Below are 23,732 nucleotides of genomic sequence, written 5' to 3'. Positions count from 1 at the left end.
AGACAAATTGGACTGGCTTAATGTGGAGATCTGGCTGTCAAAAATAAAAATATTGATGCAAAGTGAAGGTCAGATCACTACAAACTTTAAATACAAGAACAAAGAAATTAATGAAACCTTTTATATTCTGGCGAGTTAGCAACTTTTGATTTGATTTATTATTGTCAAATGTATTGGTATGCAGTGAAAAGTATTGTTTCTTGCGCGCGATACAAGCAAAGCATATCATTCATAGAGAAAAAAAGGAGACAGTGCAGAATGTAGTGTTACAGTCATAGCTAGAGTGTAGAGAAGGATAACTTAATATAAGGTACGTTTGTTCAAAGGTCTGATGGCAGCAGGGGAGAAGCTGTTCTCGAGTTGGTTGGTACGTGACCTCAGACTTTTGTATCTTTTTCCTGATGGAAGAAGGTGGAAGAGAGAATGTCCAGGGTACTTTGGGTCCTTGATTTTGCTGGCTGCTTTTCCGGGGCAGCGGGAAGTGCAGGCAGGCTCAATGTATGGGAGGCTGGTTTGCGTGATGGAATGGGCTTCATTCACGACTCTTTGTAGTTTCTTGCACTCTTGGTCATAAAGGATGCTCTCTATGATGCACCTGTAAAGGTTTGAGAGAGTCGTAGTGGACATGCCAAATTTCCTTAGCCTCCTGAGAAAGAAAAGGCACTGGTGGGCTTTCTTAACTATAGCATTGGCATGGAGGGACCAGGACAGTTGTTGGTGATCTGGACACTAAGAAACCTGAAGCTCTCGACTATTTTCACTTCATCCCCATTGATGTATATAGGGACATGACCTTCACTACGCTTCCTGAAGTTGATGACTATCTTCTTTGTTTCAGTAACACTGAGGGGGAGATTATTGTCGTCACAGCAGTTCACCAGATTCTCTATCTCTTTCCTGTACTGTGTCGTGTTATTGTCTGAGATTCGAGCCACTATGGTGGTGTCATTCGCAAACTTGAAAGTCGAGTTGGAGGGGAATTTGGCCACAGAGTCATAAGTGCATGAGGAGTATAGTAAGGGACTGTGGCACAGCCTTGTGGGGCACCAGTGTTGAATATAATCATAAAGGATGTGTTGTTGCCTATCCTTACTGATTGCTGTCTGTGGGTTAGGAAGTCTAGGATCCAGTCGCAGAGAGAGAAGCCAAGCCCTAGGTCACAGAGTTTTGAGATGGGTTTTATAGGAATAATGGTGTTGAAGGCTGAGCTGTAGTCAATAAATAGGAGTCTGGCATAGATGTCTTTGTTATCCAGGTGTTCCAGGATTGAGTGTATGGCCTGGGAGATGGCATCTGCTGGGGAGCTGTTGCAGCGATAGGCAAACTGTAAATGGATCGAGGCAACCTGGGAGGCTGGAATTGATCCCCGCCATGACTAACCTTTTGAAGCACTTCATAATGATGGATGTCAGAGCCACTGAGCAATAGTCATTAAGGCACGCTGCCTGGCTTTTCTTTGGTACAGGAAGCAGGTAGGGACCTCAGATTGGTGCAAGGAGAGGATAAAGATGTCTGTGAATATCCTCACCAGCTGGTCCGCACAGGATCTGAGTGCTTGTCCAGGTACCCCATCCAGGCCAGTTGATTTCCGTGGGTTGACTTTTGAGAAGGCTGATCTGAAGTCTGCAATGATGACCTTGAATATTGGTTCGGCTGAGGCTTCCGGGGCCTCAGAGTCAAAAAGCAACTTAACGAGGTGCTGTATCAAGGAGTTATCTTTTCTGTTACAGTGCCTACAAAATGATGCTCAGGTCTGGTGCTGGTCCTTGAGCCCAGTACCTGATATAGCAAATGAAAGTCACTCAAAGAGAGGTATACTCAATGTCTTCTGTTGATGACAGCTTGGTGAAGTTGCCATGAGTGTTCTTTTTACAAAGCTGAATGGCAGCAGTGGGTTTTTAGCAGATTCCTCTTAACCAAGAGTCAAGGTTGTTGACCGCATTTATCAGTCCTTTTGGTCACTTTTGTTTCAATCGACTTGCCTTTGGTGTAGCCTCTGCAACAGAAGTCTTTCAACGCAGTATGTCCAACATCCTCAAAGGCAAAGAAGGCATATTTGCAAGATTGGCGATTTGCGTATCCTTAGCGCTGAGGAAGAACATGACTATAAAGTTCAAGAGTTTTTAAAAGTGGTTGAACAAGCAGACCTCACTATCACTGATAAGTGCGAATTTGGGAAGACCATTAGATATTTTAGGTCATATCATCCACCAGAAAGGAATAATGGTAGATCCTCAAAAAAATCAAGGAATTAGAGTTTCCACAGTTCAAGTGTGTTGCTGACATATATATAATTTTTAAGCATGGACAATCAAGTGAGGAAATTCATCCCACAACTTTCCACCATCAATGGACCTTTAAGAGATCAGCTGAGAAGGGGTCAGCAGTGGTACTGGGGAGTTGAGCCTTGAGTCTTCAATGGGATTAAAGACTTCCTTGTCTCTTTCGACGTGCTGGCATATTATGACCCAAAACTGCCAACAATAGTAGCGGCTGATCCACCAACCTCGTGGCTTGGAGTAGTTATTTCTGCAGACCCAGAGGAAGGCAGGAAAAATCTAGTTTACTACGTTCTCGATCATTAACAAAACGGAAAAAACATTAGACGATGATTCTAAAGGAAGCACTAGCAGCAACATGAGCCCATGAAAATTTCTCAGATTACTTAATTCGCTTGCAAATCAGGATCGATGTGGACTGTAAACCTCTGGTCACTCTCCTGAACCCGAAAGAAATTGTTGAGTTGCCAAGTCAGAGCACAGCTGAAGCACTGTCGAGAGCTACAGTCAACCAAGCTACAGAACATCAATAGACACTTATCTCTGAGCTGGAAACATACTCTTCATCAATTACAGGTACTTTACCAGTCACTGCAAGCAAACCCCAGGAGATCAGATACGTCCAACGGAAGGACACAAGTCTGAACATTCTGCCGAGAAGGTTAGCCGGAAAATATCCCAAGCAATCGGGTATTAAGACAATACTATGAAAAGCAAAGACATATAACAATTTTTGTTGACTTCCTCGTCTTTAATGAAAGGCTCAAAATTGCAGGGCTGAGAAAACACAGCACTAAAACTTCAAATCCTGTGTTATTTGGGATCATTTATGCTATCACTAGCAAAATTTAAGAGTTGTTTTCAACTATCAATCTTCAAAATTCCTCCCAAGCTACTTTTGTCCGCTCAACAACCCCCCCCCCCCCCCCCCCCCCCGCCCCCCGGTCAGGTTTTTGGATTTTTTTCCTACTTTTTTTATTCTAATTTTTTTGTATCTTTAATCATTCGCATGGGGAAGAACTAACTCTCTACATCTTCAAGATGATCTTAGCTCTGAGAGGTTTTGATTTGATTTGATTTATTATTGTCACATGTATTAACATACAGTGAAAAGTATTGTTTCTTGCACGCTATACAGACAAAACATACCGTTCATAGAGAAGGAAGCAAGAGAGTGCAGAATGTAGTGTTACAGTCAGAGCTAGGGTGTAGAGAAAGATCAACTTGATGCAAGGTAAGTCCATTCGAAAGTCTGACAGCAGCAGGGAAAAAGTTGTTCTTGAGTTGGTTGGTACGTGACTTCAGACTTTTGTATCTTTTTCCCAAAGGAAGAAGGTGGAAGAGAGAATATCCGGGGTACGTGGAGTCCTTAATTATGCTGGCTGCTTTGCCGAGGCAGCGGGAAGTGTAAACAGAGTCAATGGATGGGAGGCTGGTTTGCGTGATGGATTGGGCTACATTCACAACCTTTTGTAGTTTCTTGCGGTCTTGGGCAGAGCAGGAGCCATACCAAGCTGTGATACAACCAGAAAGAGTGCTTTCTATGGTGCATCTGTAAACGTTGCTGAGAGTCATAGCTGACATGCTAAATTTCTTTATAGTCGAGGCGTTGGTGGACTTTCTTAACTATAGTGTCAGCATGGGGGGACCAGAACAGGTTGTTGGTGATCTGTACACCTAAAAACGTGAAGCTCTCGACCCTTTCTCTTCGGTGGATATCTTTTGCTGACATGCCTCAGATAACAGAACAAGACATTTTGTTTGTTGATTACTTGGAACCACTGAACCCTAAACTGCGCCTCAGAATGTATCTTGGCAAATACACCATCGCACTCTCAAATGTCGTTTCAAGCTTAAAACGGTGAAGCAAATTTATTTGAGGTAAGCAAGTAAATAAAAACAGAATAACAATATGCTTACAGTGAATATCCTGTAGCTCAACTTCTTGAGCAGACAAACTAATAAAAATATAGAAAAACTAGGAATTGAACTCATATTTTCGAAATCATTTTGAAATAAGTGTGCGGGGCCAGGCTTTGGTAATTGAGCGGCCGACCAGCCTTGTCAGTGCGTCATTCGCCTGATCGTAATAGTGAGAAGCTTGAACTATCTAGCTGATGGAGCCTCGCCTACATACACTGACATGGTGCAAGTGCCAAACAAGCTCTGTGAAGCAACTCAGTGTGACTGCTCCAACTGAAGTACCCACATCACTCCAGAAGTAGGGAATAAGGAAATAGCTAACTTAATGTGCATGAGAAGACAAACCTGGCATCATCCTGGTCATTGTTCCGAAAATCAATAAAATGCATATATTCACAGAATCACAAAAATATTAATTGAGATTCCTTTATGAACAATTTTCTTTTAAGTTATCCACAGCAGACGTAACACTTTTTTCAGTTTATCACTTACATTTTATGAATATTTAACTCTAAACGATATGGTGGAAAGTTCATACTTCTATCATGTTCAACTGAAGAAAATTAAAAACATATTTTGATTTAAAAAATTAAGCATTTATGTTTTACCCCACTTAATTTACAAATTCCACAGGTTACCCACTAAAGTAGTAACATTAGTTCTGAATAAGTGGAATGCTACCTTGCAAATGCACCGTCCAATGCATGGATCAACATTCAAACTTCCATCAATTCGACAGCCACATGGAATGCAATTCGGATAGCCAGTGAAACCAAATGCACATCTGTCACATTTATCTCCACCATAACCAGCCTTGCAGTGGCAGGACCCAGGAAGCAGACCTAGAATGATAATGAGAGCTTGCTGTAGTGAAAAGCCAAGTGAAACACTTCACAGTTTTGCTAATCAGACATATGATATATGTTTCGTAAGGACATTACCTGCTTCAATGTGTTTGATATCCTTAATACATTTTTTATGCAGGGACCCAATTAGATTGCACAAGCAACGTATGCATGGATTTGGTTCATGAGGGGAAACCTGGAAAAAAATGTAAAAGATTGATTCACATAAAAACTGAAGTATGCTTTTTTGTATAACATTATGCAAGATGATTTGTGATTTGCATTATAGTGCCAATCTCTACAGTTCTAGCACCCAATTAACAGAAAGAAAAGGTTTTGGAGCTAGTTTCATTTACTTGCAATGGGTGAGAGTTGGCAGCTGCCACATTATGTTTTGGATCCTCTTGGATACTATCAGCAACATTAGAAGAGCAGTGCTAAGTGCCAGCAATGTAGCCACCAGAGATCCAGGATCATAGAAGGATCCAGGCAATATGATAATGATGGCAGAATGGGGATCATAGATAGGCGATGAGTTGCTGGCTGGGGAGGACAAGGGGAGTCGCAAAAAAAAACAGGGGTGGCTCTCAGTGACACCCCAGCCTTTCTGGATGCTGATTACCTTGTTCATGCACTGAGTGCTTGACAATGAAGGACCTCCAAAGCCCCCACCCCAGGAGCTGCAAGCAATTATGACAGAGTTTGCTCTCTGGGTTGGTAGGCTGGCAATTGCCCTTCCTACTGATGGTTGAATACCAGAGGTGACATAATGTGACCCTTGAGCTTTACTTATTGAGCATTAATGATGAGCGTTACTTTTCTGCTTAAGGGCCTCAATTAGTGTACAGGTGGGAAGGTTATCCACAAGCAATCCTGCCGCAAACTTCATTGGGAAAGAGGCACTGGGGCCCCACCCAGCAGCCTCCCACCTGGTTAAAAAGACCTCAGTTTCAAATTCCCTTCGGGGTCGGGAATTAAATTCCAAACCCAACTTCATCTAACCAGCATCTGCTGCAAGGGAGGGAAAGGTAGGAAGAAATGAGGAAAGGAGGTTTTGGGTCACAAACTTAAATGAGTAAACTTTGCATAGCCTCACATTGCTATCCATTCATTGCAAAGCACAAAATATTGTGATTAGTGTGCACATGATTTCTTGATATGCATTGGATGTTAGAACCATAGAAAATTACAGCTCAGAAACAGGCCTTTTGGCCCTTCTTGTCTGTGCCGTACCATTTTTTGCCTAGTCCCACTGACCTGCACTTGGGCCATATCCCTCCACACCCCTCTCCTCCATGAACCCATCCAAGTTTTTCTTAAATGTTAAAAGTGACCCCGCATTTACCACTTTATCCGGTAGCTCATTCCACACTTCCACCACTCTCTGCGTGAAGAAGCCCCCCCCCTAATATTCCCTTTAAACTTCTCTCCTTTCACCCTTAATGTGTCAAGTCCATTGAGCCACTTGCATGAGATCTTGTGTGTGACCTTTAATTTTAAAATGCAGAAAAGGTAAGATAAATGAAGTTTTTTTTAACCCAATTCCATATTTCGATGAGAACATGAAACAAATGAAACAAAAGTGTGAATGGCTGGAAAAATCCTCCCAATGGTTTTTAAAATGTTCATATCTACATCTATTATTATATAAAATGAAAGATTATTACACACGGATCACCATTTTTATTGGTTTCCAAGTTAGTTTTGCACACTATAGATGAGGAAACATGAAAGTTTTTGTAATGTATTCTTAAACATTATCCATGTATGAATTGTTAGATTTGAGGGAAAAGAAGCAAGCAGAACAAAAATCTTTGTTACTGTACCCATTCCGGCCTAAAGTATTCATCAATGCAGGTCTCACAATTTATCCCAGTTGTTTTGTTAGCACAGCCAATGCATACACCACCACCAATGTACTCTCCTTGTATATTTAAACTCTGGCTCCTGTTTGCTACATCCTGGTCATAGTAGCAAGCTCTCGCTTTTCCATGGCAATTGCATTCTGAAATGATAAAGGTTGCTTTGGTAAGACAAAATAATGTCACAAACTTATGAAATTTTTAAAGTTATTATTGCTTAGATCATGAATTCCTTTTCAACAAAGCACATCTCTCACTCACAGAGCAGAAAGACTCCCTATTTTCTCAGCTTACCTAGTTGCATCATTAGTCCAGTCACTAGGATGTGCAGAAAGCTGGCATCAGCTTCTGGTGTTCCTTCCTCCCCCATCTTGAGAAAATGGTGCCAGCTATCAACAGTGCACCCACTAGAGGCCCAGGAACATTGTGGGATCCCAGACCAAAGGTAAGTGAAGGCCAGATGGGGATCGCAGGATGGGAGTCATGGGAGAAGGATGGCAGATGTTTTGGAAACAAGAGCAGAGGGGGGCTTTGAGCCGCCACCCCCTGCCCAATGCGAGATTCCTCAATTGGTCATAGGCAGGGTTTTCTAAGTACAAAGAACAAAGAACAGTACAGCACAGGAAACAGGCCCTTCGGCCCTCCAAGCCTGTGCCGCTCCTTGGTCCAACTAGACCAATCGTTTGTATCCCTCCATTCCCAGACTGCTCATGTGACTATCCAGGTAAGTCTTAAATGATGTCAGCGTGCCTGCCTCCACCACCCTACTTGGCAGCGCATTCCAGGCCCCCACCACCCTCTGTGTAAAAAACATCCCTCTAATATCTGAGTTATACATCGCCCCTCTCACCTTGAGCCCGTGACCCCTCGTGAACGTCACTTCTGATCTGGGAAAAAGCTTCCCACCGTTCACCCTATCTATCCCCTTCATAATCTTGTACACCTCTATTAGATCTCCCCTCATTCTCCGTCTTTCCAGGGAGAACAACCCCAGTTTACCCAATCTCTCCTCATAGCTAAGACCCTCCATACCAGGCAACATCCTGGTAAACCTTCTCTGCACTCTCTCTAATGCCTCCACGTCCTTCTGGTAGTGCGGTGACCAGAACTGGACGCAGTACTCCAAATGTGGCCTAACCAGCGTTCTACACAGCTGCATCATCAGACTCCAGCTTTTATACTCTATACCCCGTCCTATAAAGGCAAGCATACCATATGCCTTCTTCACCACCTTCTCCACCTGGTAGGTTGCCATGGGCACAGTAAAGCGTGCTGCTTCCATTTAATCCCAGAGCCACCAGTAAATTTTAGTTGCCTCAAAGATGGCTATTGGCTCACTAATTGACTTCTGGCTGCTCATAACCAGGTATCCCATGTCAGCCCCTTCTGCCCTCCCACTTAATTGGGAGAGGTCTTGTTGTTGCGGAGAGACCGATGAAGGGCCTTTCCCAAACTAAATAGGCCCGACCAGCATGTTTCCTGCCACGACCAGCTGAATGGAAAAGACCTTTGATCCATCTTAATTCATCCATCCAGAGAAACTCAAAAGCTAAAATAGGATCTGACTGTTTCTTAAATGATGCTAGGAATTTCACTCCTCTACTGAACCTAGAAGCCGGATGTTTTGGTCAAAGTTCACAAAGAAAAACAATTCCAGGTATCAGCCCTAAACTTGCTTTTTATGAGTTTGAGACCATATCTCTTACTCTCAAAATTTATTTTCGAGTAGTCTTCTGGATTTACAGTTTCCATCACTTCACTACCTGTGACTGATCTATAAGATCAGTTCTGAATTCTTCCCTTTCTAGGCCTAAATACCTCACCATAAGTCTGCCTCATGTTTCTCCCTGCGCTGCATCCAATATTTGAATATCTTATAGAGATCATGGCTCATCTGTACCTTAACTGCATCTACCTGCCTGGGATCTATTTAGAATTTTATTTTGGATATTATAAACTTTGTTTGTGGGGAAAACAACATTTTGAAGGATTTTAAATAATTAATTTACCTTTTCTTTATAATGTTTACTTATTGCATTCCCTGAGTGATCACTTGAGATTGGTTATTTTCATAAGTCCTTAGGAATTTCTGAATGGTAGTTTTGTACTTGCTTTCCTTATTTTTGATTCATTCTTTCCCTATCTTTTGAATTCTACTTGCTGATTTTTACTTTTGAATCAATAAAATACAATGCAATAAGTATTGAAGATAAAAGTGTAATAACAATGCATAACAGGAAATTGGTGATGATAGGTAATCAACATAAGTAACAGGAAATAAGTCAAATAAGCAAAAAGTAATTGCCAGATGTAAGATCTGTAGTATATAAAAGATACGTGGTGCCATTAACATTATTTACATTCTTGTTAATTTTGAACTCTTTATTGAACACATTTTTCCCAAGTAGCAAAACAGATCATTTTTTTGTCGACCACCAGAAATTAAACCAGATGCTATGAGAGATCTTCTGCATGCTTAGCCCTGTTTGCTTCAGTGTATGCAAAGACTTCATTTTACGATATTTCTGCCTATGCAATTAACTCTGCTCAGCTTAACAATTGACTGCTAACTTGACTACACGTAGAATTAGAAGGCTAAAGGCGAGCTAGAAATTGACTGCATTTCTGAGGGGTACACAATGCAGGCAAATAAGTTTTTCATAACAGCAGCTGCAAGAATTGTTTTCTAAGACGGAGACAGACTGTGAAAACCAATTCCAATAACGAGGTAATGGTTGAAATATAGTTTGGATTTTCGTGTGTGGTCTTTCAGTTTATTTTCGAGATCTGCTCAGTGTGTTCAAGTTCAGTACAGGGGCCGGCAGTAGAAGCCAGAGTCCAAGTTTGCTTTTTCTTTTTGCTTTTATCATGTTAATATTTTAAATTCTGTTCGATAAAAGAAAACCGTTTTTAAAACTCGGATCAGTCCTGTCCCCTCATCTATTCAAATGAATGAATGGGCCCAACAAACGAGGAAAGATATTAACACAACTGTTCATGGCCCAAATCTTACCGTCAAAGTAGCAGTGTGAGCTAATGGTGCTCACTGTAATTCATGTACAAACTTAAGTTGAGAGGTAAGTACGCAGTTAAACGCAAATATCCAAGCATTTCTGCCAATTCCTGGACTGTGTATTTAGCTTTGCAAAATGGCATCTCAATGTTTGACTATTAAAATGTGGAGTCTCATTCCTTCAGGCTGTAGTTGTTATGAGAGATTTTAAAGTACCAATTTTGCCCTTTTTTAATTTTAAAAACCTTTCTTTCTGTTTTCCCCACTCCATGCAATCTTTTTTCCCTCTGTTTATCTTTCTGTACCTTATGTGACATTACATTTGGCTTTTCTAACTTCCCTCTTTGTTGTTCTTTTGTTTAGTTCTCAATTCTTCAAATTAATCAGGTAAAAGATGTCCATTTAGTTGCCTCATTCACTCAGGCTAGATATACCACTTGCTGAAACGTTACCAGCTTGCAACCTCAGAAAATTTCCATGCCAAAAAAAAAGTTAAATACCTCAATGTAACATGGACAAGTCTAACTAATGAATGATCCATTAGATGCCCTGATACAACAAACCCTGGGTCAATGTTTTCCTTTTTTTGTATATCTTCACACCAGAACAGCTGCCATGTCACTGACACCAGGAAGGAATTTTAATTTTGATTTAACCAATCTCGACATTTTTATATGCATATTGTGCGCAACACCATTTCGAAAGGAAGTGGGGTACAAATCTGTTCACCAGCAGACTCAAGTTGATGCCCCATAAACAATCATCAATGTGGCCCAATACCTGCACAATCTGAAGAGGGCCTGCCCTGGGGGATTCAGCAGAAGTTTGTGTCAAATGAGTTTCTCCCCCAAGTAATCTGACATTTTATAATAATAAATTGTCAGCATGTGGCTTATGATTCTTTTGACAATTTACTTTGGTGTAACATGTACAATAAATGCAGCAGTTTTATTTGAATGCAGTATAAACAGTACTGTTAAGCTACAATTAATCAACATTAAAATAACATTCGTATTAATATAGTTTTCAACAAACCTCAGATCCACTGTTTTGTTTAAATAAATGAGGCAGAACATTTTCCAAACGATGGATCCATTTGCAGAATGATCTGTTTGTTTATTTACTTACGTTCGCATAACTTGCTGCTATAAAATGTTCCAGCTTCCCAAGGTTTCTGATGGAATCCAGGACAGCAACGGTCACAACTATCTCCACAGGTGTTGTGCTCACATTTGCAGCTGAATTTCTGCCAGATGAACAGAACATATTCAAATGAAATGGACTCGAATTATTTGTTAACTTAAATAGTTAACAAATGGTTATTTCATTGCCACAGCCACTCCTCCTGCGATACCTGAATTGTTGCAACTTGCCAGCCCCCAAAAAATATTCTTATTCTGTGTCTTTTGTGCATCAACCAATCATTAATCCATTCTAATGAATTAGCCCCCAATTCCATGAATGCTAATTTGGTGTAATATCTTCTTGTTTGACACTTTATGGAATGCTTTTTGAAAATTCAAATATGCTACATTCAATTATCTACCCTGCAAATTATAACTTCAAAAACCACAATTTCCCTTGCAATAATCCATAGAGTCATAGAGGTTTACAGCATGGAAACAGGCCCTTTGGCCCAACTTGTCCATGCCGCCCCTTTTTTTAACCCCTAAACTAGTCCCAATTGCCCGGGTTTGGCCCATATCCCTCTATACCCATCTTACCCATGTAACTGTCCAAACACTTTTTAAAAGATAAAATTGTACTCGCCTCTACTACTACCTCTGGCAGCTTGTTCCAGACATTCACCACCCTCTGCATGAAAACATTGCCCCTCTGGACCCTTTTGTATCTCTCCCCTCTCACCTTAAACCTATGTCCTTTAGTTTTAGACTCCCCTACCTTTGGGAAAAGATATTGACTATCTACCTTGTCTATGCCCCTCATTATTTTATAGACCTCTATAAGATCATCCCTCAGCCTCCTATGCTCCAGAGAAAAAAGTCCCAGCCTATCCAGTTTCTCCTTATATCTCAAACCATCCAGTCCCGGTAGCATTCTAGTAAATCTTTTCTGCACTCTTTCTAGTTTAATAATATCCTTTCTATAATAGGGTGACCAGAACTGTACACAGTATTTCAAGTGTGGCCTTACCAAAGTCTTGTACAACTTCAACAAGACGTCCCAACTCCTGTATTCAATGTTCTGACCAATGAAAGCGAGCATGCCGAATGCCTTCTTCACCATTCTGTCCACCTGTGACTCCACTTATAAGGAGCTATGAACCTGTACCCCTAGATCTCTTTGTTCTATAACTCTCCCTTACGTCCTACCATTAACTGAGTAAGTCCTCTGGTTCAATCGACCAAAATGCATCACCTCGCATTTATCTAAATTAAACTCCATCTGCCATTCGTCAGCCCATTGGCTCAATTGATCAAGATCCCGTTGCAATCCTAGATAATGTTCTTCACTGACCACTATGCCACCAATCTTGGTGTCATTGGCAAATTTACTAACCATGCCTCCTAAATTCTCATCCAAATCATTAATATAAATGACAAATAACAGTGGACCCAGCACTGATCCCTGAGGCCCACTATTGGTCACAGGCCTCCACATTAACTGTTCAATTGTAATATGAATTTCTAATACCCTATTACCATGTTCCTAATAATAGGTTCCAGCATTTACTCATGTACTAATGTCAGGCTAACCGGACTGATGTTCCCTGTTCTCATTCCATCCTTTGGTGAATAGCAGGGTTATGTGTGTACTACCTTCTATTCCAAAATAATCCAAAAATTATTTGTGGAATTTTGGAAGGTCTATATCAATGCATCCAATCAGCTGCTTGGAGGATTGAACATATGCCTGATAAAGGTGGTCTGAGAATTACATATATCTTTTAGCTAGTCCACCATGAGTGGGCTTTACAACATTTGTTTTTAATCTTTCTGAGTAAGAAACCAAATGCATGACAATTCTCTACATTACTTCTGAAAAAAAAAGAAATATACATACATTTGCTACTAAATCAAGAGGGCAAGCACTTGCATGTCCATAGCAGATGCACATCCCACCAACAGAAATATCTTTCAGAGAGTAGTAATACTAAAAGAGAAAAAAGACAAGTATTATAAACATCAATATGTGTAATGTTATTCTACCTTATTTACTATGGATGTGATCATTGAAATGAGATCCTCAAACACAGTTGATATTCCCAACCAGGGCATACAGTTCGTCAAGCAGAGGACCCTAACCTTAAATGCTGGCATTCGAAGTTAAATCCAGTCCAGCTGAGCAAAATAAAAACTAATTTTAGAGCGCAAGAAGAGAAAAGGAGCCACAAACTGGATACTGTGCTTCACACACAATCAACAATCCCATTCTCAAACCTCTTGGTCATTGGCAATGAAGAAGTAAACAAATTAGCACTCGCTTGTGTCACTATTTGGTGGTGATGAACTAAACCTTTCTAATATCAAGAGCTATTTATGTTGTATATTTGTATCACCAATAATCATCAAGTCTGATTTTACAAAATGCAAATGTTTGATATCATAGCTATTATCACTATCATTATAAACTAACAATTTCTCCCTATCCCAAATGATCAATATTAAAATGTTTTGAATAGGCATATTCGCTACTGCTAATGTTAGCCTCACAGCGCCAGTGACCCGGGTTCAATTCTAGCCTGGATGGCTGTCTGTGTGGAGTTTGTCTATTCTCCCGGGTCTTCATGGGTTTCCTCTAGGCGCTCTGGTTTCCTCCCACAGTCCAAAGATGTGCAGGTTAGGCGGGTTGGCCATATTAAACTGCCCCTTAGTGTCCAAAGATGTGCAGGTTAGGGGGATTAGTGAGGTAAATGCATGGGGTTACAGAGATAGGGTCGGGGTGGGTGGGGGCGGCATGCTTGAATAAGATGCTCTGTTGGACAGTCAGTGCAGGCTTGCAGGGCCGAATGGCCTCCTTCTGCACTGTAGGGATTCTATGATCATATGAAAAACTATCATCCAAGATTAATACTTCCAATGAAACTTGTTATTGGTATTTCATTAATTTTATCCATTTTACTGCAATGTACAATTAGCAACATGGATAAAGCACAATCTTAAATAGTTTTAGTAAAATTAATACCTTTTTGTGTCATCCAAGACTATATGCAGATTTTAACAAATTTCTAGCCCAGTTGTCCTGCAGCTTTGTATTACATCAAGCATAATGACATTGTTTCACATAATTTTAGCTCTGCACTAGTTGCAGCATATCCTTAATTGTTTTTAAGAATTTGTTCTTGTGATACTGCAAGATGAGTATGACCACAGTGCTTACCGAATAAATCCCTAATTTCCTCGAGGGCAATAAGAGTCACAAGTAGTCACAAGTTCGAGGGGAGTTCATGCCATTGGTGAATCGCTAGCCTTTGTTTTCCCCCACAACAAACTCAATGGTTTTCATGGTCATGTTCTAGTACTAACCAATTTATTGCCAACTTTACTGAATTCAGTTCCACAATTTGTTATGGCAAGATTTAAACTCAAGCTCTGGATTATGTGTTAAGTACCACAATTACTACACTATTGTTGAGTGTTGGGCATAGTTCAGCAAATCTTATTAAAGTATTTATAGTCTTAGGTAGTTCAACAGTAAGTATTTATTAACTACTAGAAATTATACACTTAAGTATACAAACTTTAAGGACACAAATAGCTCACCGAAAATTGATGGTCGTGGGACTGTAGGGGGTGAGGTCCTTAAAATGATTACTATTACTAAAGAGGTAGTGCTTGGTAGGCTAATGGAACTAAGGGTAGACAAGTTCCCGGGCCCGGATGGAATGCATCCCAGGGTACTGAAAGAAATGGCAGAAGTAATAGCAGATGCGTTGGTTGTAATTTATCAAAATTTGCTGGACTCTGGGGAAGTGCCGGCTGATTGGAAAACAGCTAATGTGACGCCACTGTTTAAAAAAGGAGGTAGACAAAAGGCGGGTAACTACAGGCCGGTTAGCTTAATGTCTGTAGTTGGGAAATTGCTGGAATCCATCATTAAAGAAGAAATAGCAGGCACCTGGGAAAAATGGTTCGATCAAGCAGACGCAGCATGGATGGATTCATGGAGGGAAAGTCGTGTTTGACGAATTTACTGGATTTTTATGAAGATGTAACGAGTGCGGTTGACAGAGGGGGTGTTTTTGGATTTCCAGAAGGCGTTCGATAAGGTGCCTCACAAAAGGTTGCTGCAGAAGATTAGGGTACACGGAGTTGGGGGTAAAGTGTTAGCGTGGATTGAGGATTGGCTATCTAACAGGAAGCAGAGAGTTGGAATAAATGGGTGCTTTTCTGGTTGGCAGTTGGTGACTAGTGGCGTGCCGCAGGGATCGGTGCTGGGGCCTTAACTGTTTACCATATACATAGACGATCTGGAGGAGGGGACCGAGTGTAGGGTAACAAAGTTTGCGGATGATACAAAGATGAGTGGGAAAGCGAATTGCGTGGAGGATGCGGAAAGTCTGCGGAGAGATTTGGATAGGCTAAGTGAGTGGGCGAGGATCTGGCAGATGGAGTATAACGTTGACAAGTGTGAGGTTATCCACTTTGGAAGGAATAATAGTAAAATGGACTATTATTTAAAATGGTGAAAAATTACAACATGCTACTGTACAGAGGGACCTGGGGGTCCTTGTGCATGAATCGCAAAAACTCAGTTTGCAGGTGCAGCAGGTAATCAAGAAGGCAAATGGAATGTTGGCCTTTATCGCGAAGGGGATAGAGCATAAAAGCAGGGAGGTCTTGCTGCAATTGTACAAGGTACTGGTGAGGCCGCAACTAGAATACTGTGTGCAATTTTGGTCCCCTTATTTGCGGAAGGATGTATTGGCCTTGGAGGGAGTACAGAGAAGGTTCACCAGGTTGATACCGGAGATGAGGGGGTTAGCTTATGAGGAGAGATTGAGTAGATTGGGTCTGTACTCATTGGAGTTTAGAAGGCTGAGGGGAGATCTTATAGAGACATATAAGATAATGAAGGGGCTAGACAGGGTAGAGGCGGAGAGATTCTTTCCACTTAGAAAGGAAACAAGAACTAGAGGACACAGCCTCAAAATAAGGGGGAGTCAGTTTAAGACAGAGTTGAGGAGGAACTTCTTCTCTCAGAGGGTAGTGAATCTCTGGAATTCTCTGCCCATTGAAGCAGTGGAGGCGACCTCGTTAAATAAGTCACAGGTAGATAGATTTCTGATCAATAAGGGAATTAAGGGTTATGGTGAGCATGCGGGTAAGTGGAACTAAACCACTATCAGATCAGCCATGATCTTATTGAATGGCGGGGCAGGCTCGAGGGGCTAGATGGCCTACTCCTGCTCCTATTTCTTATGTTCTTATGTAAGTACAGTAAAGGTCCAACCAAGGAGCTGTTTCCATGTTGGCTTCTAGACATGGCTCTGTCCAACACTACACTGGATGACATGTGTTCTCTAACATCATTTTTTAAAAATTCGTTCATGGGATATGGGCATCGCTGGCATTTATTGCCCATCCCACGTTGCCCCAGGGCAGTTGAGAGCCAACCACATTGCTGTGGCCCTGGAGTCACATGTAGGCCAGACCAGGTAAGGACAGTAGATTTCCTTCCCTAAGGGACATTAGTGAACCAGATGGGTTTTTTCAACTATTGACAATGGTTTCTTGGTCATCAGTAGATTATTAATTCCAGATTTTTTTTATTGAATTCAAATTCCACCATCTGCCAAGGCAGGATTCGAACCCAGGTCCCCAGAACATTAGACGAGTTTCTGAATTAATAGTCTAGCAATAATACCATGAGGCCATCGCCTCCCCCATCATTGTGCGTTCAGTACTGTATTCATTCCCACGTTAATCCTTTATGTGCTGGACCCTAATACGACATAAATTACTTCTTAAACTTTGTCAATCCAAGTATGAAAGTGCCATGCGGGTGAAATAGCTGCATTTTATTTATATATTATATTTATTTATCCATATTATTGCGCACAATTGGGTTGACTTAAATAAATTTACAACTTAAGATATGAAATGGCTTGCATATTTAATAAAACAGAAGAACAATTTAATTGAACATTACTTTAATAAGATTTCTTAAAGCCAAAGAATTTTTAAATCATTTAGAGCTCAATCAAAAAATAAACTATCATAGCTAAATTACTGAATGTAATACAACTCAAATTTGACATTTTTTAAATAAAAGGCAAAAAATCTCACCCTTCTTGTAACAATAGGGTCAATATCCTTTGCATCATTGTATGCTAATGTCATAAGATCAGCATTAAGGGTCCTAATTCTCTCGAGCCTCAGGCGAATGTAGCGAGTCGAGGTGAACTCTAGTAAAGTTGAGGACGGATCTTCGGCACTTGGTCTTCCGTTGATAAGGGAAGCGTGAATCTGAACCGAAAATAGGGTGATATTAATATTCACGAGCCAGTACTCAACTTCAGGTTCGCAAGTGTGCTTTAGGAATTCAGGTTCATCAAATGTTTACAAATATGTCCTTTATTCTCTAAGCATCTACCAGTAAAATGACATTGCTGAATGAGACATCACAGTAAGAACTGTAATATACTGCTTGTTGAATTCTACCTGCTTAACTGACCAAGCCAAACAGTCAATACTTTTTTAAAAATTGCCTCTATCTCATCCTACCCCGTAGAAATACTTCACTTATAAAATTGTGTAACTGGTAATTTTCAAAATATTAATTCACAAATCATATCTGACCATTGTGCTGTAATAACAGCTCTTTAATGCACAAACAATTGCACAGTGGTTCACAGATGGTTGAAATAATTACATGTCTGGAACTGGAGACGTTATTTATTTGGATTACTTCTTTCACTTATATTGAACAAGGGAGTTAATTTTAAAGTAATGAAGCTTCAGCAAATATTTTCCAGTATAAATGTGAGCAACCAGAAATAGTTCTAATTTACAAAAGTGAAACAAAGGACTTGATCCGGTTACAAATGTCTTTTGTTTCCTCTCTACTGCAGGCATTTTCACATTATAACCACTATGTCAACATAATATGCTTCCAGATGTTGTTTTCATAACGTTATTCAATAACTGGCACTTAAACAGCCAACCCAGCTGGTTGATTATCATATTGGTAAGTGACAACTTAGGTGAAGCAGGGGGAACAACTGATTGCCTTTCTCAGAATGGGCTCAGAGCCTGATTAAATCTGCCATTCTGTTCCAATTTGTGCTAATGTTTCCTAAACTACTAAGTTTGCTTTTTTGGATTTGACGGGAGGGAAAGTTTGAAATTGTCTGTCCTTATCCCTGTTCCTGATCCGACAGAATGAAGGAGCTGCAATGAAACAAATTTACTGCAATACGTATGGTGAAAACTTATCTTTAGTTATCAAAAACAGCACACACCAGCTTTCTGACATATTTTCCTGTCAGGCCAATTTTCAAAGGGAGAAGTGGTGAGGCTCAAAGGAATTACTGATATTTTAGAATCGTGGCAGAAATGCAACAAATCTGTCCATTTCAAAATCCATTAAAACAGTCAGAATAGGGGATCATTATCCAGAAGCATGGACACCCTTGTTCATCCTCATTTACGTAAGCTGATTTGCTATCACAGAAAAGATTCCCTTAGTGACCTTTAAGATGAGTCTCAGTGAGAGTTTAAAACTTTCATAGGTGCTATTTTCCTTGGGTCTACATCCAGATGCAATAGATTGCCAGGGTGCAGTGCATATCATAAAATTGCACTGGTTCTGTGGACAGCACAGCACATTCAATCTTCCAATATCTGCTGTGCGTTAGGCTACCTGCCTGCAAGGGCACAGGTCCAGAAAATTATACCCTCATATTCTGAAGGGTGATGAGTTACAAATTGTTATATTTTTACCCTTTTCTTCAAAGTTCTTTGTGCATTTTTCATGATCTGGATGCCACTTTGCTTCAGCAGTAATTCCATTGAAATTTGAAATATAGAGTTACACTAATCTAAGTGTGGGACATAGTCCTGTCCGTATCATGATCAAAAAAAGTTTGAAGATGTTCACAGGGCCACCAGTATGGCAGATATGGCCAAGACTGGGATAGACTGGGTCATACAGCAAACGAAGAGGCCCTTCAGCCCATCATGTCTGGGCCGGCGATCAAGCACCTATCTATTCTAATCCTATTTTCCAGCACCTGGTCCATAGGCTTGCATGCTATCGTGGTTCAACTGTTCACCTAAATGCTTCTTAAATGTTGTGAGTGTCTCTACCTCCACCACCCTTTCAGGCAGTGAAAGGGTGGTGGAGGTAGAGACACTCACCTCAGGGTGAAAACATTTATCCTCAAATCCCCTGCCCCTTACCTTAATTCTGTGCCCCTTGGTTATTGACCCTTCTATTAACAAAGAACAAAGAAAATTACAGCACAGGAACAGGCCATTCGGCCCTCCAAGCCTGCACCGACCATGCTGCCCAACTGAACTAAACCCCCCTACGCTTCTGGGGACCATATCCCTCTATTCCCATCTCATTCATGTACTTGTCAAGATGCCCTTTAAAAGTCACTACCTTATCCGCTTCCACTACCTCCCCCAGCAATGAGTTCCAGGCACCCACCACTCTCTGTGTCAAAAATCTGCCTCGTACATCTCTTTTAAAACTTGCCCCTCACACCTTAAACCTATGCCCCCTAGTAATTGACTCTTCCACCCTGGGAAAAAGCTGCTGACTATCCACTCTGTCCATGCCTCTCATAATCTTGTAGACTTCTATCAGGTCTCCCCTCAACCTCCGTCACTCCAGTGAGAACAAACCAAGTTTCCCCAACCTCTCCTCATAGCTAATGCCCTCCATACCAGGCAAGATCCTGGTAAATCTTTTCTGTATCCTCTCCAAAGCCTCCACATCCTTCTGGGAGTGTGACTACCAGAATTGAACACTATATTCCAAGTGTGGCCTAACTAAGGTTCTATAAAGCGGCAACATGACTTGCCAATTTTTAAACTCAATACTCCGGCCGATGAAGGCAAGCATGCCGTATGCCTTCTTGACTACCTTCTCCACCTGCATTACCACTTTCAGTGACCTGTGTATCTGCACACCCAGATCCCTTTGCCTATCAATACTCTTAAGGGTTCTGCCATTTACTGTATATTTCCTATCTGCATTAGACCTTCCAAAATGCATTACCTCTCATTTGTCCGGATTAAACTCCATCTGCCATCTCTCCGCCCAAGTCTCCAACTGATCTATATCCTGCTGTATCCTCTGATGGTCCTCATCGCTATCCACAAATCCACCAACCTTTGTGTCATCCGCAAACTTACTTATCAATCCAGTTACATTTTCCTCCAAATCATTTATATATATTACAAACAGCAAAGGAGAAACGTTTCTTTCTATCTACCCTTTCTATGTCCCCGCTATTTTGTACTCCTCAATCAGGTCCCTTCTCAGGCTTTTCATTGAAATGACTCCAGCCTAGCCAGCTTCTGTTCATAGTTGAAACGTTCCAGCCCAGGCAGCATGCTGGTGACTCTCCTCTACGCCTTGTCGAGTGCAATCACATCCTTCCTATAGTCCTGAACCCGCAAGGGAAGTCATACCGTTGTCTACAGCTGCACCTTTACAAAGCCAGTGACACAGAAAGGATGAGGATTCCAGAGAACAGCAATTTCAATTTCCAACCTGCAGTTAGGACATAATATGTAGTTGGTAGGAAGTGGGGTTAGCCCAATGGCCCAGCTGAGTTTTGGAGCCAACATATCCAAATAGTGGGCCAAAAATAAAAACATTTCAAAGCAGACGGGGTTGTAGTTTCTATTAGTTTCTTACAATGGCCCCAGCTGAACACATGTACCATGTGGTATGTGATGTCTTCTGCTGAGGCAATGCACAGGGCATCAAAAATCTGCTTCACCTGCCCATACCCTCTGACCTCATAAATATCAGGAGGGTTGGCAGTAGAGCATGTTGCTGGGTACATCCTGCCACTTACTCTGGCATGCAGCCCCCGAAGGAAATTTCTGGGTTGTATTTCCTGAGTTTCCCTGAAGCACCATTTTTCATTTTTGTGCACTCTTTCCCTTCACCTGTGAGTTGAGTCCATGATGTCATTGTTCAACACAACATAAATTATTATAAATTATTCCTCACACTTATTGGTAATATCAGGTCACACTGCATAGATGCAATATTGTGGGCAAGTCAATACCTACACTATTCCATTCTGTTTACATTTACCTTGAATTACAATATTTTATACAGCACTGATTTTAACACAAGCAACATCAGGATTATGCACCTTAGGGCGGCATGGTGGCACAGTGGTTAGCACTGCTGCCTCACAGTGCTTGGGAGCCAGGTTCGATTCCCCGCTCGGGTCACTGTCTGTGTGGACTTTGCACATTCTCCCCGTGTCTGCGTGGGTTTCCTCCGGGTGCTCCGGTTTCTTCCCACACTCCAAAAATGTGCTGATTGGGTTGATTGGCTGTGCTAAATTCTCCCTCATTGTACCCGAACAGGCGCCAGACTTGGCAACTAGGGGATTTTCACAGTAACTTCATTGCAGTGCTAATGTAAGCCTACTTGTGACTAATAAATAAACTTTTACTTTAACTTCCAGCCTTACCTCACCATTTTCCAGAGGTTGAATCTTTGAATAGAAGGAGGTGCAAATAATTTCATCATCAGACGTGTACGTTGGGTTACCTGGCCGAGGTACAATGTTGTAACGAGTGAGACATTCTGTATCGGTGATAGCGTAGTACTGCCATGGCTTGTAAGTGATGCCATCAATTGAACGCTCCAAAATCCAATTCCCAGGGCGTGGAGAATTGGCTGCCTTTATTATAACATATGCAATCTGGAACACCTATAAAATATACATGGCTAAATTACTGTCAAGTTCCTAGTAATAATCAGTAAATATAATTTAAAGTTCATCTTTAAAACTGAACATTTTCATGGAGTTCTCTTCAAAAATGAATGAATCTTCCTTGCAGAAGGTTTTAGTTTGGAATCATTTTGAACATGCATTTCCATACAGATATATTTGTACAAAAATATTCAAACATCTCTGACATAATTCCTAAAATGTAACAAACTCTGAGGTCAGTCTGTAGTTAATGGTCTGGATTTTACAGCTCCCCACCAACAACACCCCACCTTTCCCGAACCTTGCCTCGCCCCACCGGAGTGTTTTCGACAGGCCTCCACCTTTCTGCCCATCTCCAAGCTGTCCCCCATAACACAGTAGGTGCTGAAATCGGCAGCCCACCCACCATTCTTACACTATAATTGATGGCCATTGAGCTTGTTACCAAGCTAATTCATTGGAATAATATCAAACCATCAAACGGTTGGTGCGGGCAGGCAGGCGGGAGTGTACAGGCCACTTTTTTTTTAAGGAAATTGCTCAGAAAGTGGGAAGGAAAGGGGAGGGCATGCCCTGTGAGCCAGGGGGGAGCAACATCCTTCCCAAGATGATAGCGGCCTTTGGTCCTCAAAAACCTGCCCTCCCACACCTTAGGGTCCGCAATTCCTCCTCATCCCAAAGCTTCTCCCAGGATTCATGTCCTCTGTCCTCTTCATCTATGGGCCTCTTTGCAATCCCAACAAGGTCTGGCAGCTGCTTGGACTGCTAGAGATCCTGGCCAATCAGATGGGTTGGCAGTTCTTGAGGACAGGACATCCTCCCCATCCTCCCACTGAAGGGTGGAAGTCCCACTCTCTGCTCATTCAGCTCACCCCCCAGCACACTACAGCTGCAGGACAGGCTTCTTTCAGGTGCGTTAGCTGCCAGCCAACTCTTGCAGTGGGTGGGCAGGGTGGGGGAGCTATATGTTCCTCTCCCCGGGCAAAATTCAGTCTAATGTTCGTCCACATCAAATCACTGTCCAAATACTGATGACTATACCAGATAGAGGTCTAGTGTTCACACAGTCGAATTCCCAACTTTTATGAACTGTTTAATAATTTCACCTTTATATTATTGTATGTTACTGCTTTATTATTGATCACTGATATTGAGCAGTCTCTGAATGCTGGCTGTTGATGAGAACCAATGCACAGATTGCTGTGTAATTAGAAACTGCAGAGAGAGAAAGTCATCCGATGAATGTTAACCTAAATATTGTCACACAAATATCTGACACTCAACACTGGTGAAGCTCAAATCCCATGAATGAATGAAAAAAATGCAGTGATAACCTACAATTGAACTTGTCTGATTATACAAACTTAAAACCATAATGTTACTACATACTGTCATCACCAAATAAGTGTACAACTGTAATATATACAAGGTGATTGAAAATCCTAGTACAGTGGTCACCACTTATAATGAGCATGATTTACTTGCTACATGTGATGGTCAGTGTAACATGACAGCCAGGATCCTGGAGATGGCTTTAAAAAACACCACAAAACTAGCTGTATCCCCAGATCTAATTATACCTATCTGCATCCCTTCACGGAGGCTCTTTTAATGTGCAATGTCATCAATTTGTACTTCTTAAAATATTTCATGAAAGAATTCCATTTACTATGAAACATGGATATTTTAGCCTGGATTTTCATCCGAGAGACAGATAGGGGGAGTTGGGAAAATTCCTGGCCCAGCTCATCCACCTCGGGAGAAAATGCCCACCAGGGGGGCTGGACGTGGGCTGGAGTTCGTACAGCTGACCTGGGAGGAATTGCAGAAGTAGCTACAGGAGCTGCCGGTTACAGAGGCGAGCTGTTTAAAAGGCCTGCCTCAGTGCGACAGGACTAAGTCCCAGTGGGGAAAAAAAACAAAGGCCCTCCA

The 23,732-nt window shown here is 41.4% G+C and overlaps 1 protein-coding gene across 6 annotated transcripts in view; it reads right to left on the bottom strand.

Moving 5' to 3' along the window:
* lama2 (laminin, alpha 2) overlaps nt 1-23,732 on the bottom strand; it is a 359,403-nt gene that overhangs the window by 224,180 nt on the left and 111,491 nt on the right. For all 6 annotated transcript variants that reach the window (XM_078212838.1, XM_078212839.1, XM_078212841.1 and 3 more), the window contains exons 4-10: nt 21,555-21,797; nt 17,173-17,352; nt 12,947-13,036; nt 11,051-11,168; nt 6,874-7,052; nt 5,144-5,243; nt 4,884-5,044 (exon numbers count right to left, since the gene is read on the bottom strand). In XM_078212838.1, the coding sequence (XP_078068964.1) occupies nt 4,884-5,044; nt 5,144-5,243; nt 6,874-7,052; nt 11,051-11,168; nt 12,947-13,036; nt 17,173-17,352; nt 21,555-21,797 (1,071 nt within the window). The remainder of the gene's footprint in view (nt 1-4,883; nt 5,045-5,143; nt 5,244-6,873; nt 7,053-11,050; nt 11,169-12,946; nt 13,037-17,172; nt 17,353-21,554; nt 21,798-23,732) is intronic.

Source organism: Mustelus asterias, chromosome 5, assembly GCF_964213995.1.
Source record: "Mustelus asterias chromosome 5, sMusAst1.hap1.1, whole genome shotgun sequence".
NCBI lineage: Eukaryota > Metazoa > Chordata > Chondrichthyes > Carcharhiniformes > Triakidae > Mustelus > Mustelus asterias.
Note: the sequence above shows the minus strand (reverse complement) of the source record. Positions and strands in the feature narration are given on the sequence as shown.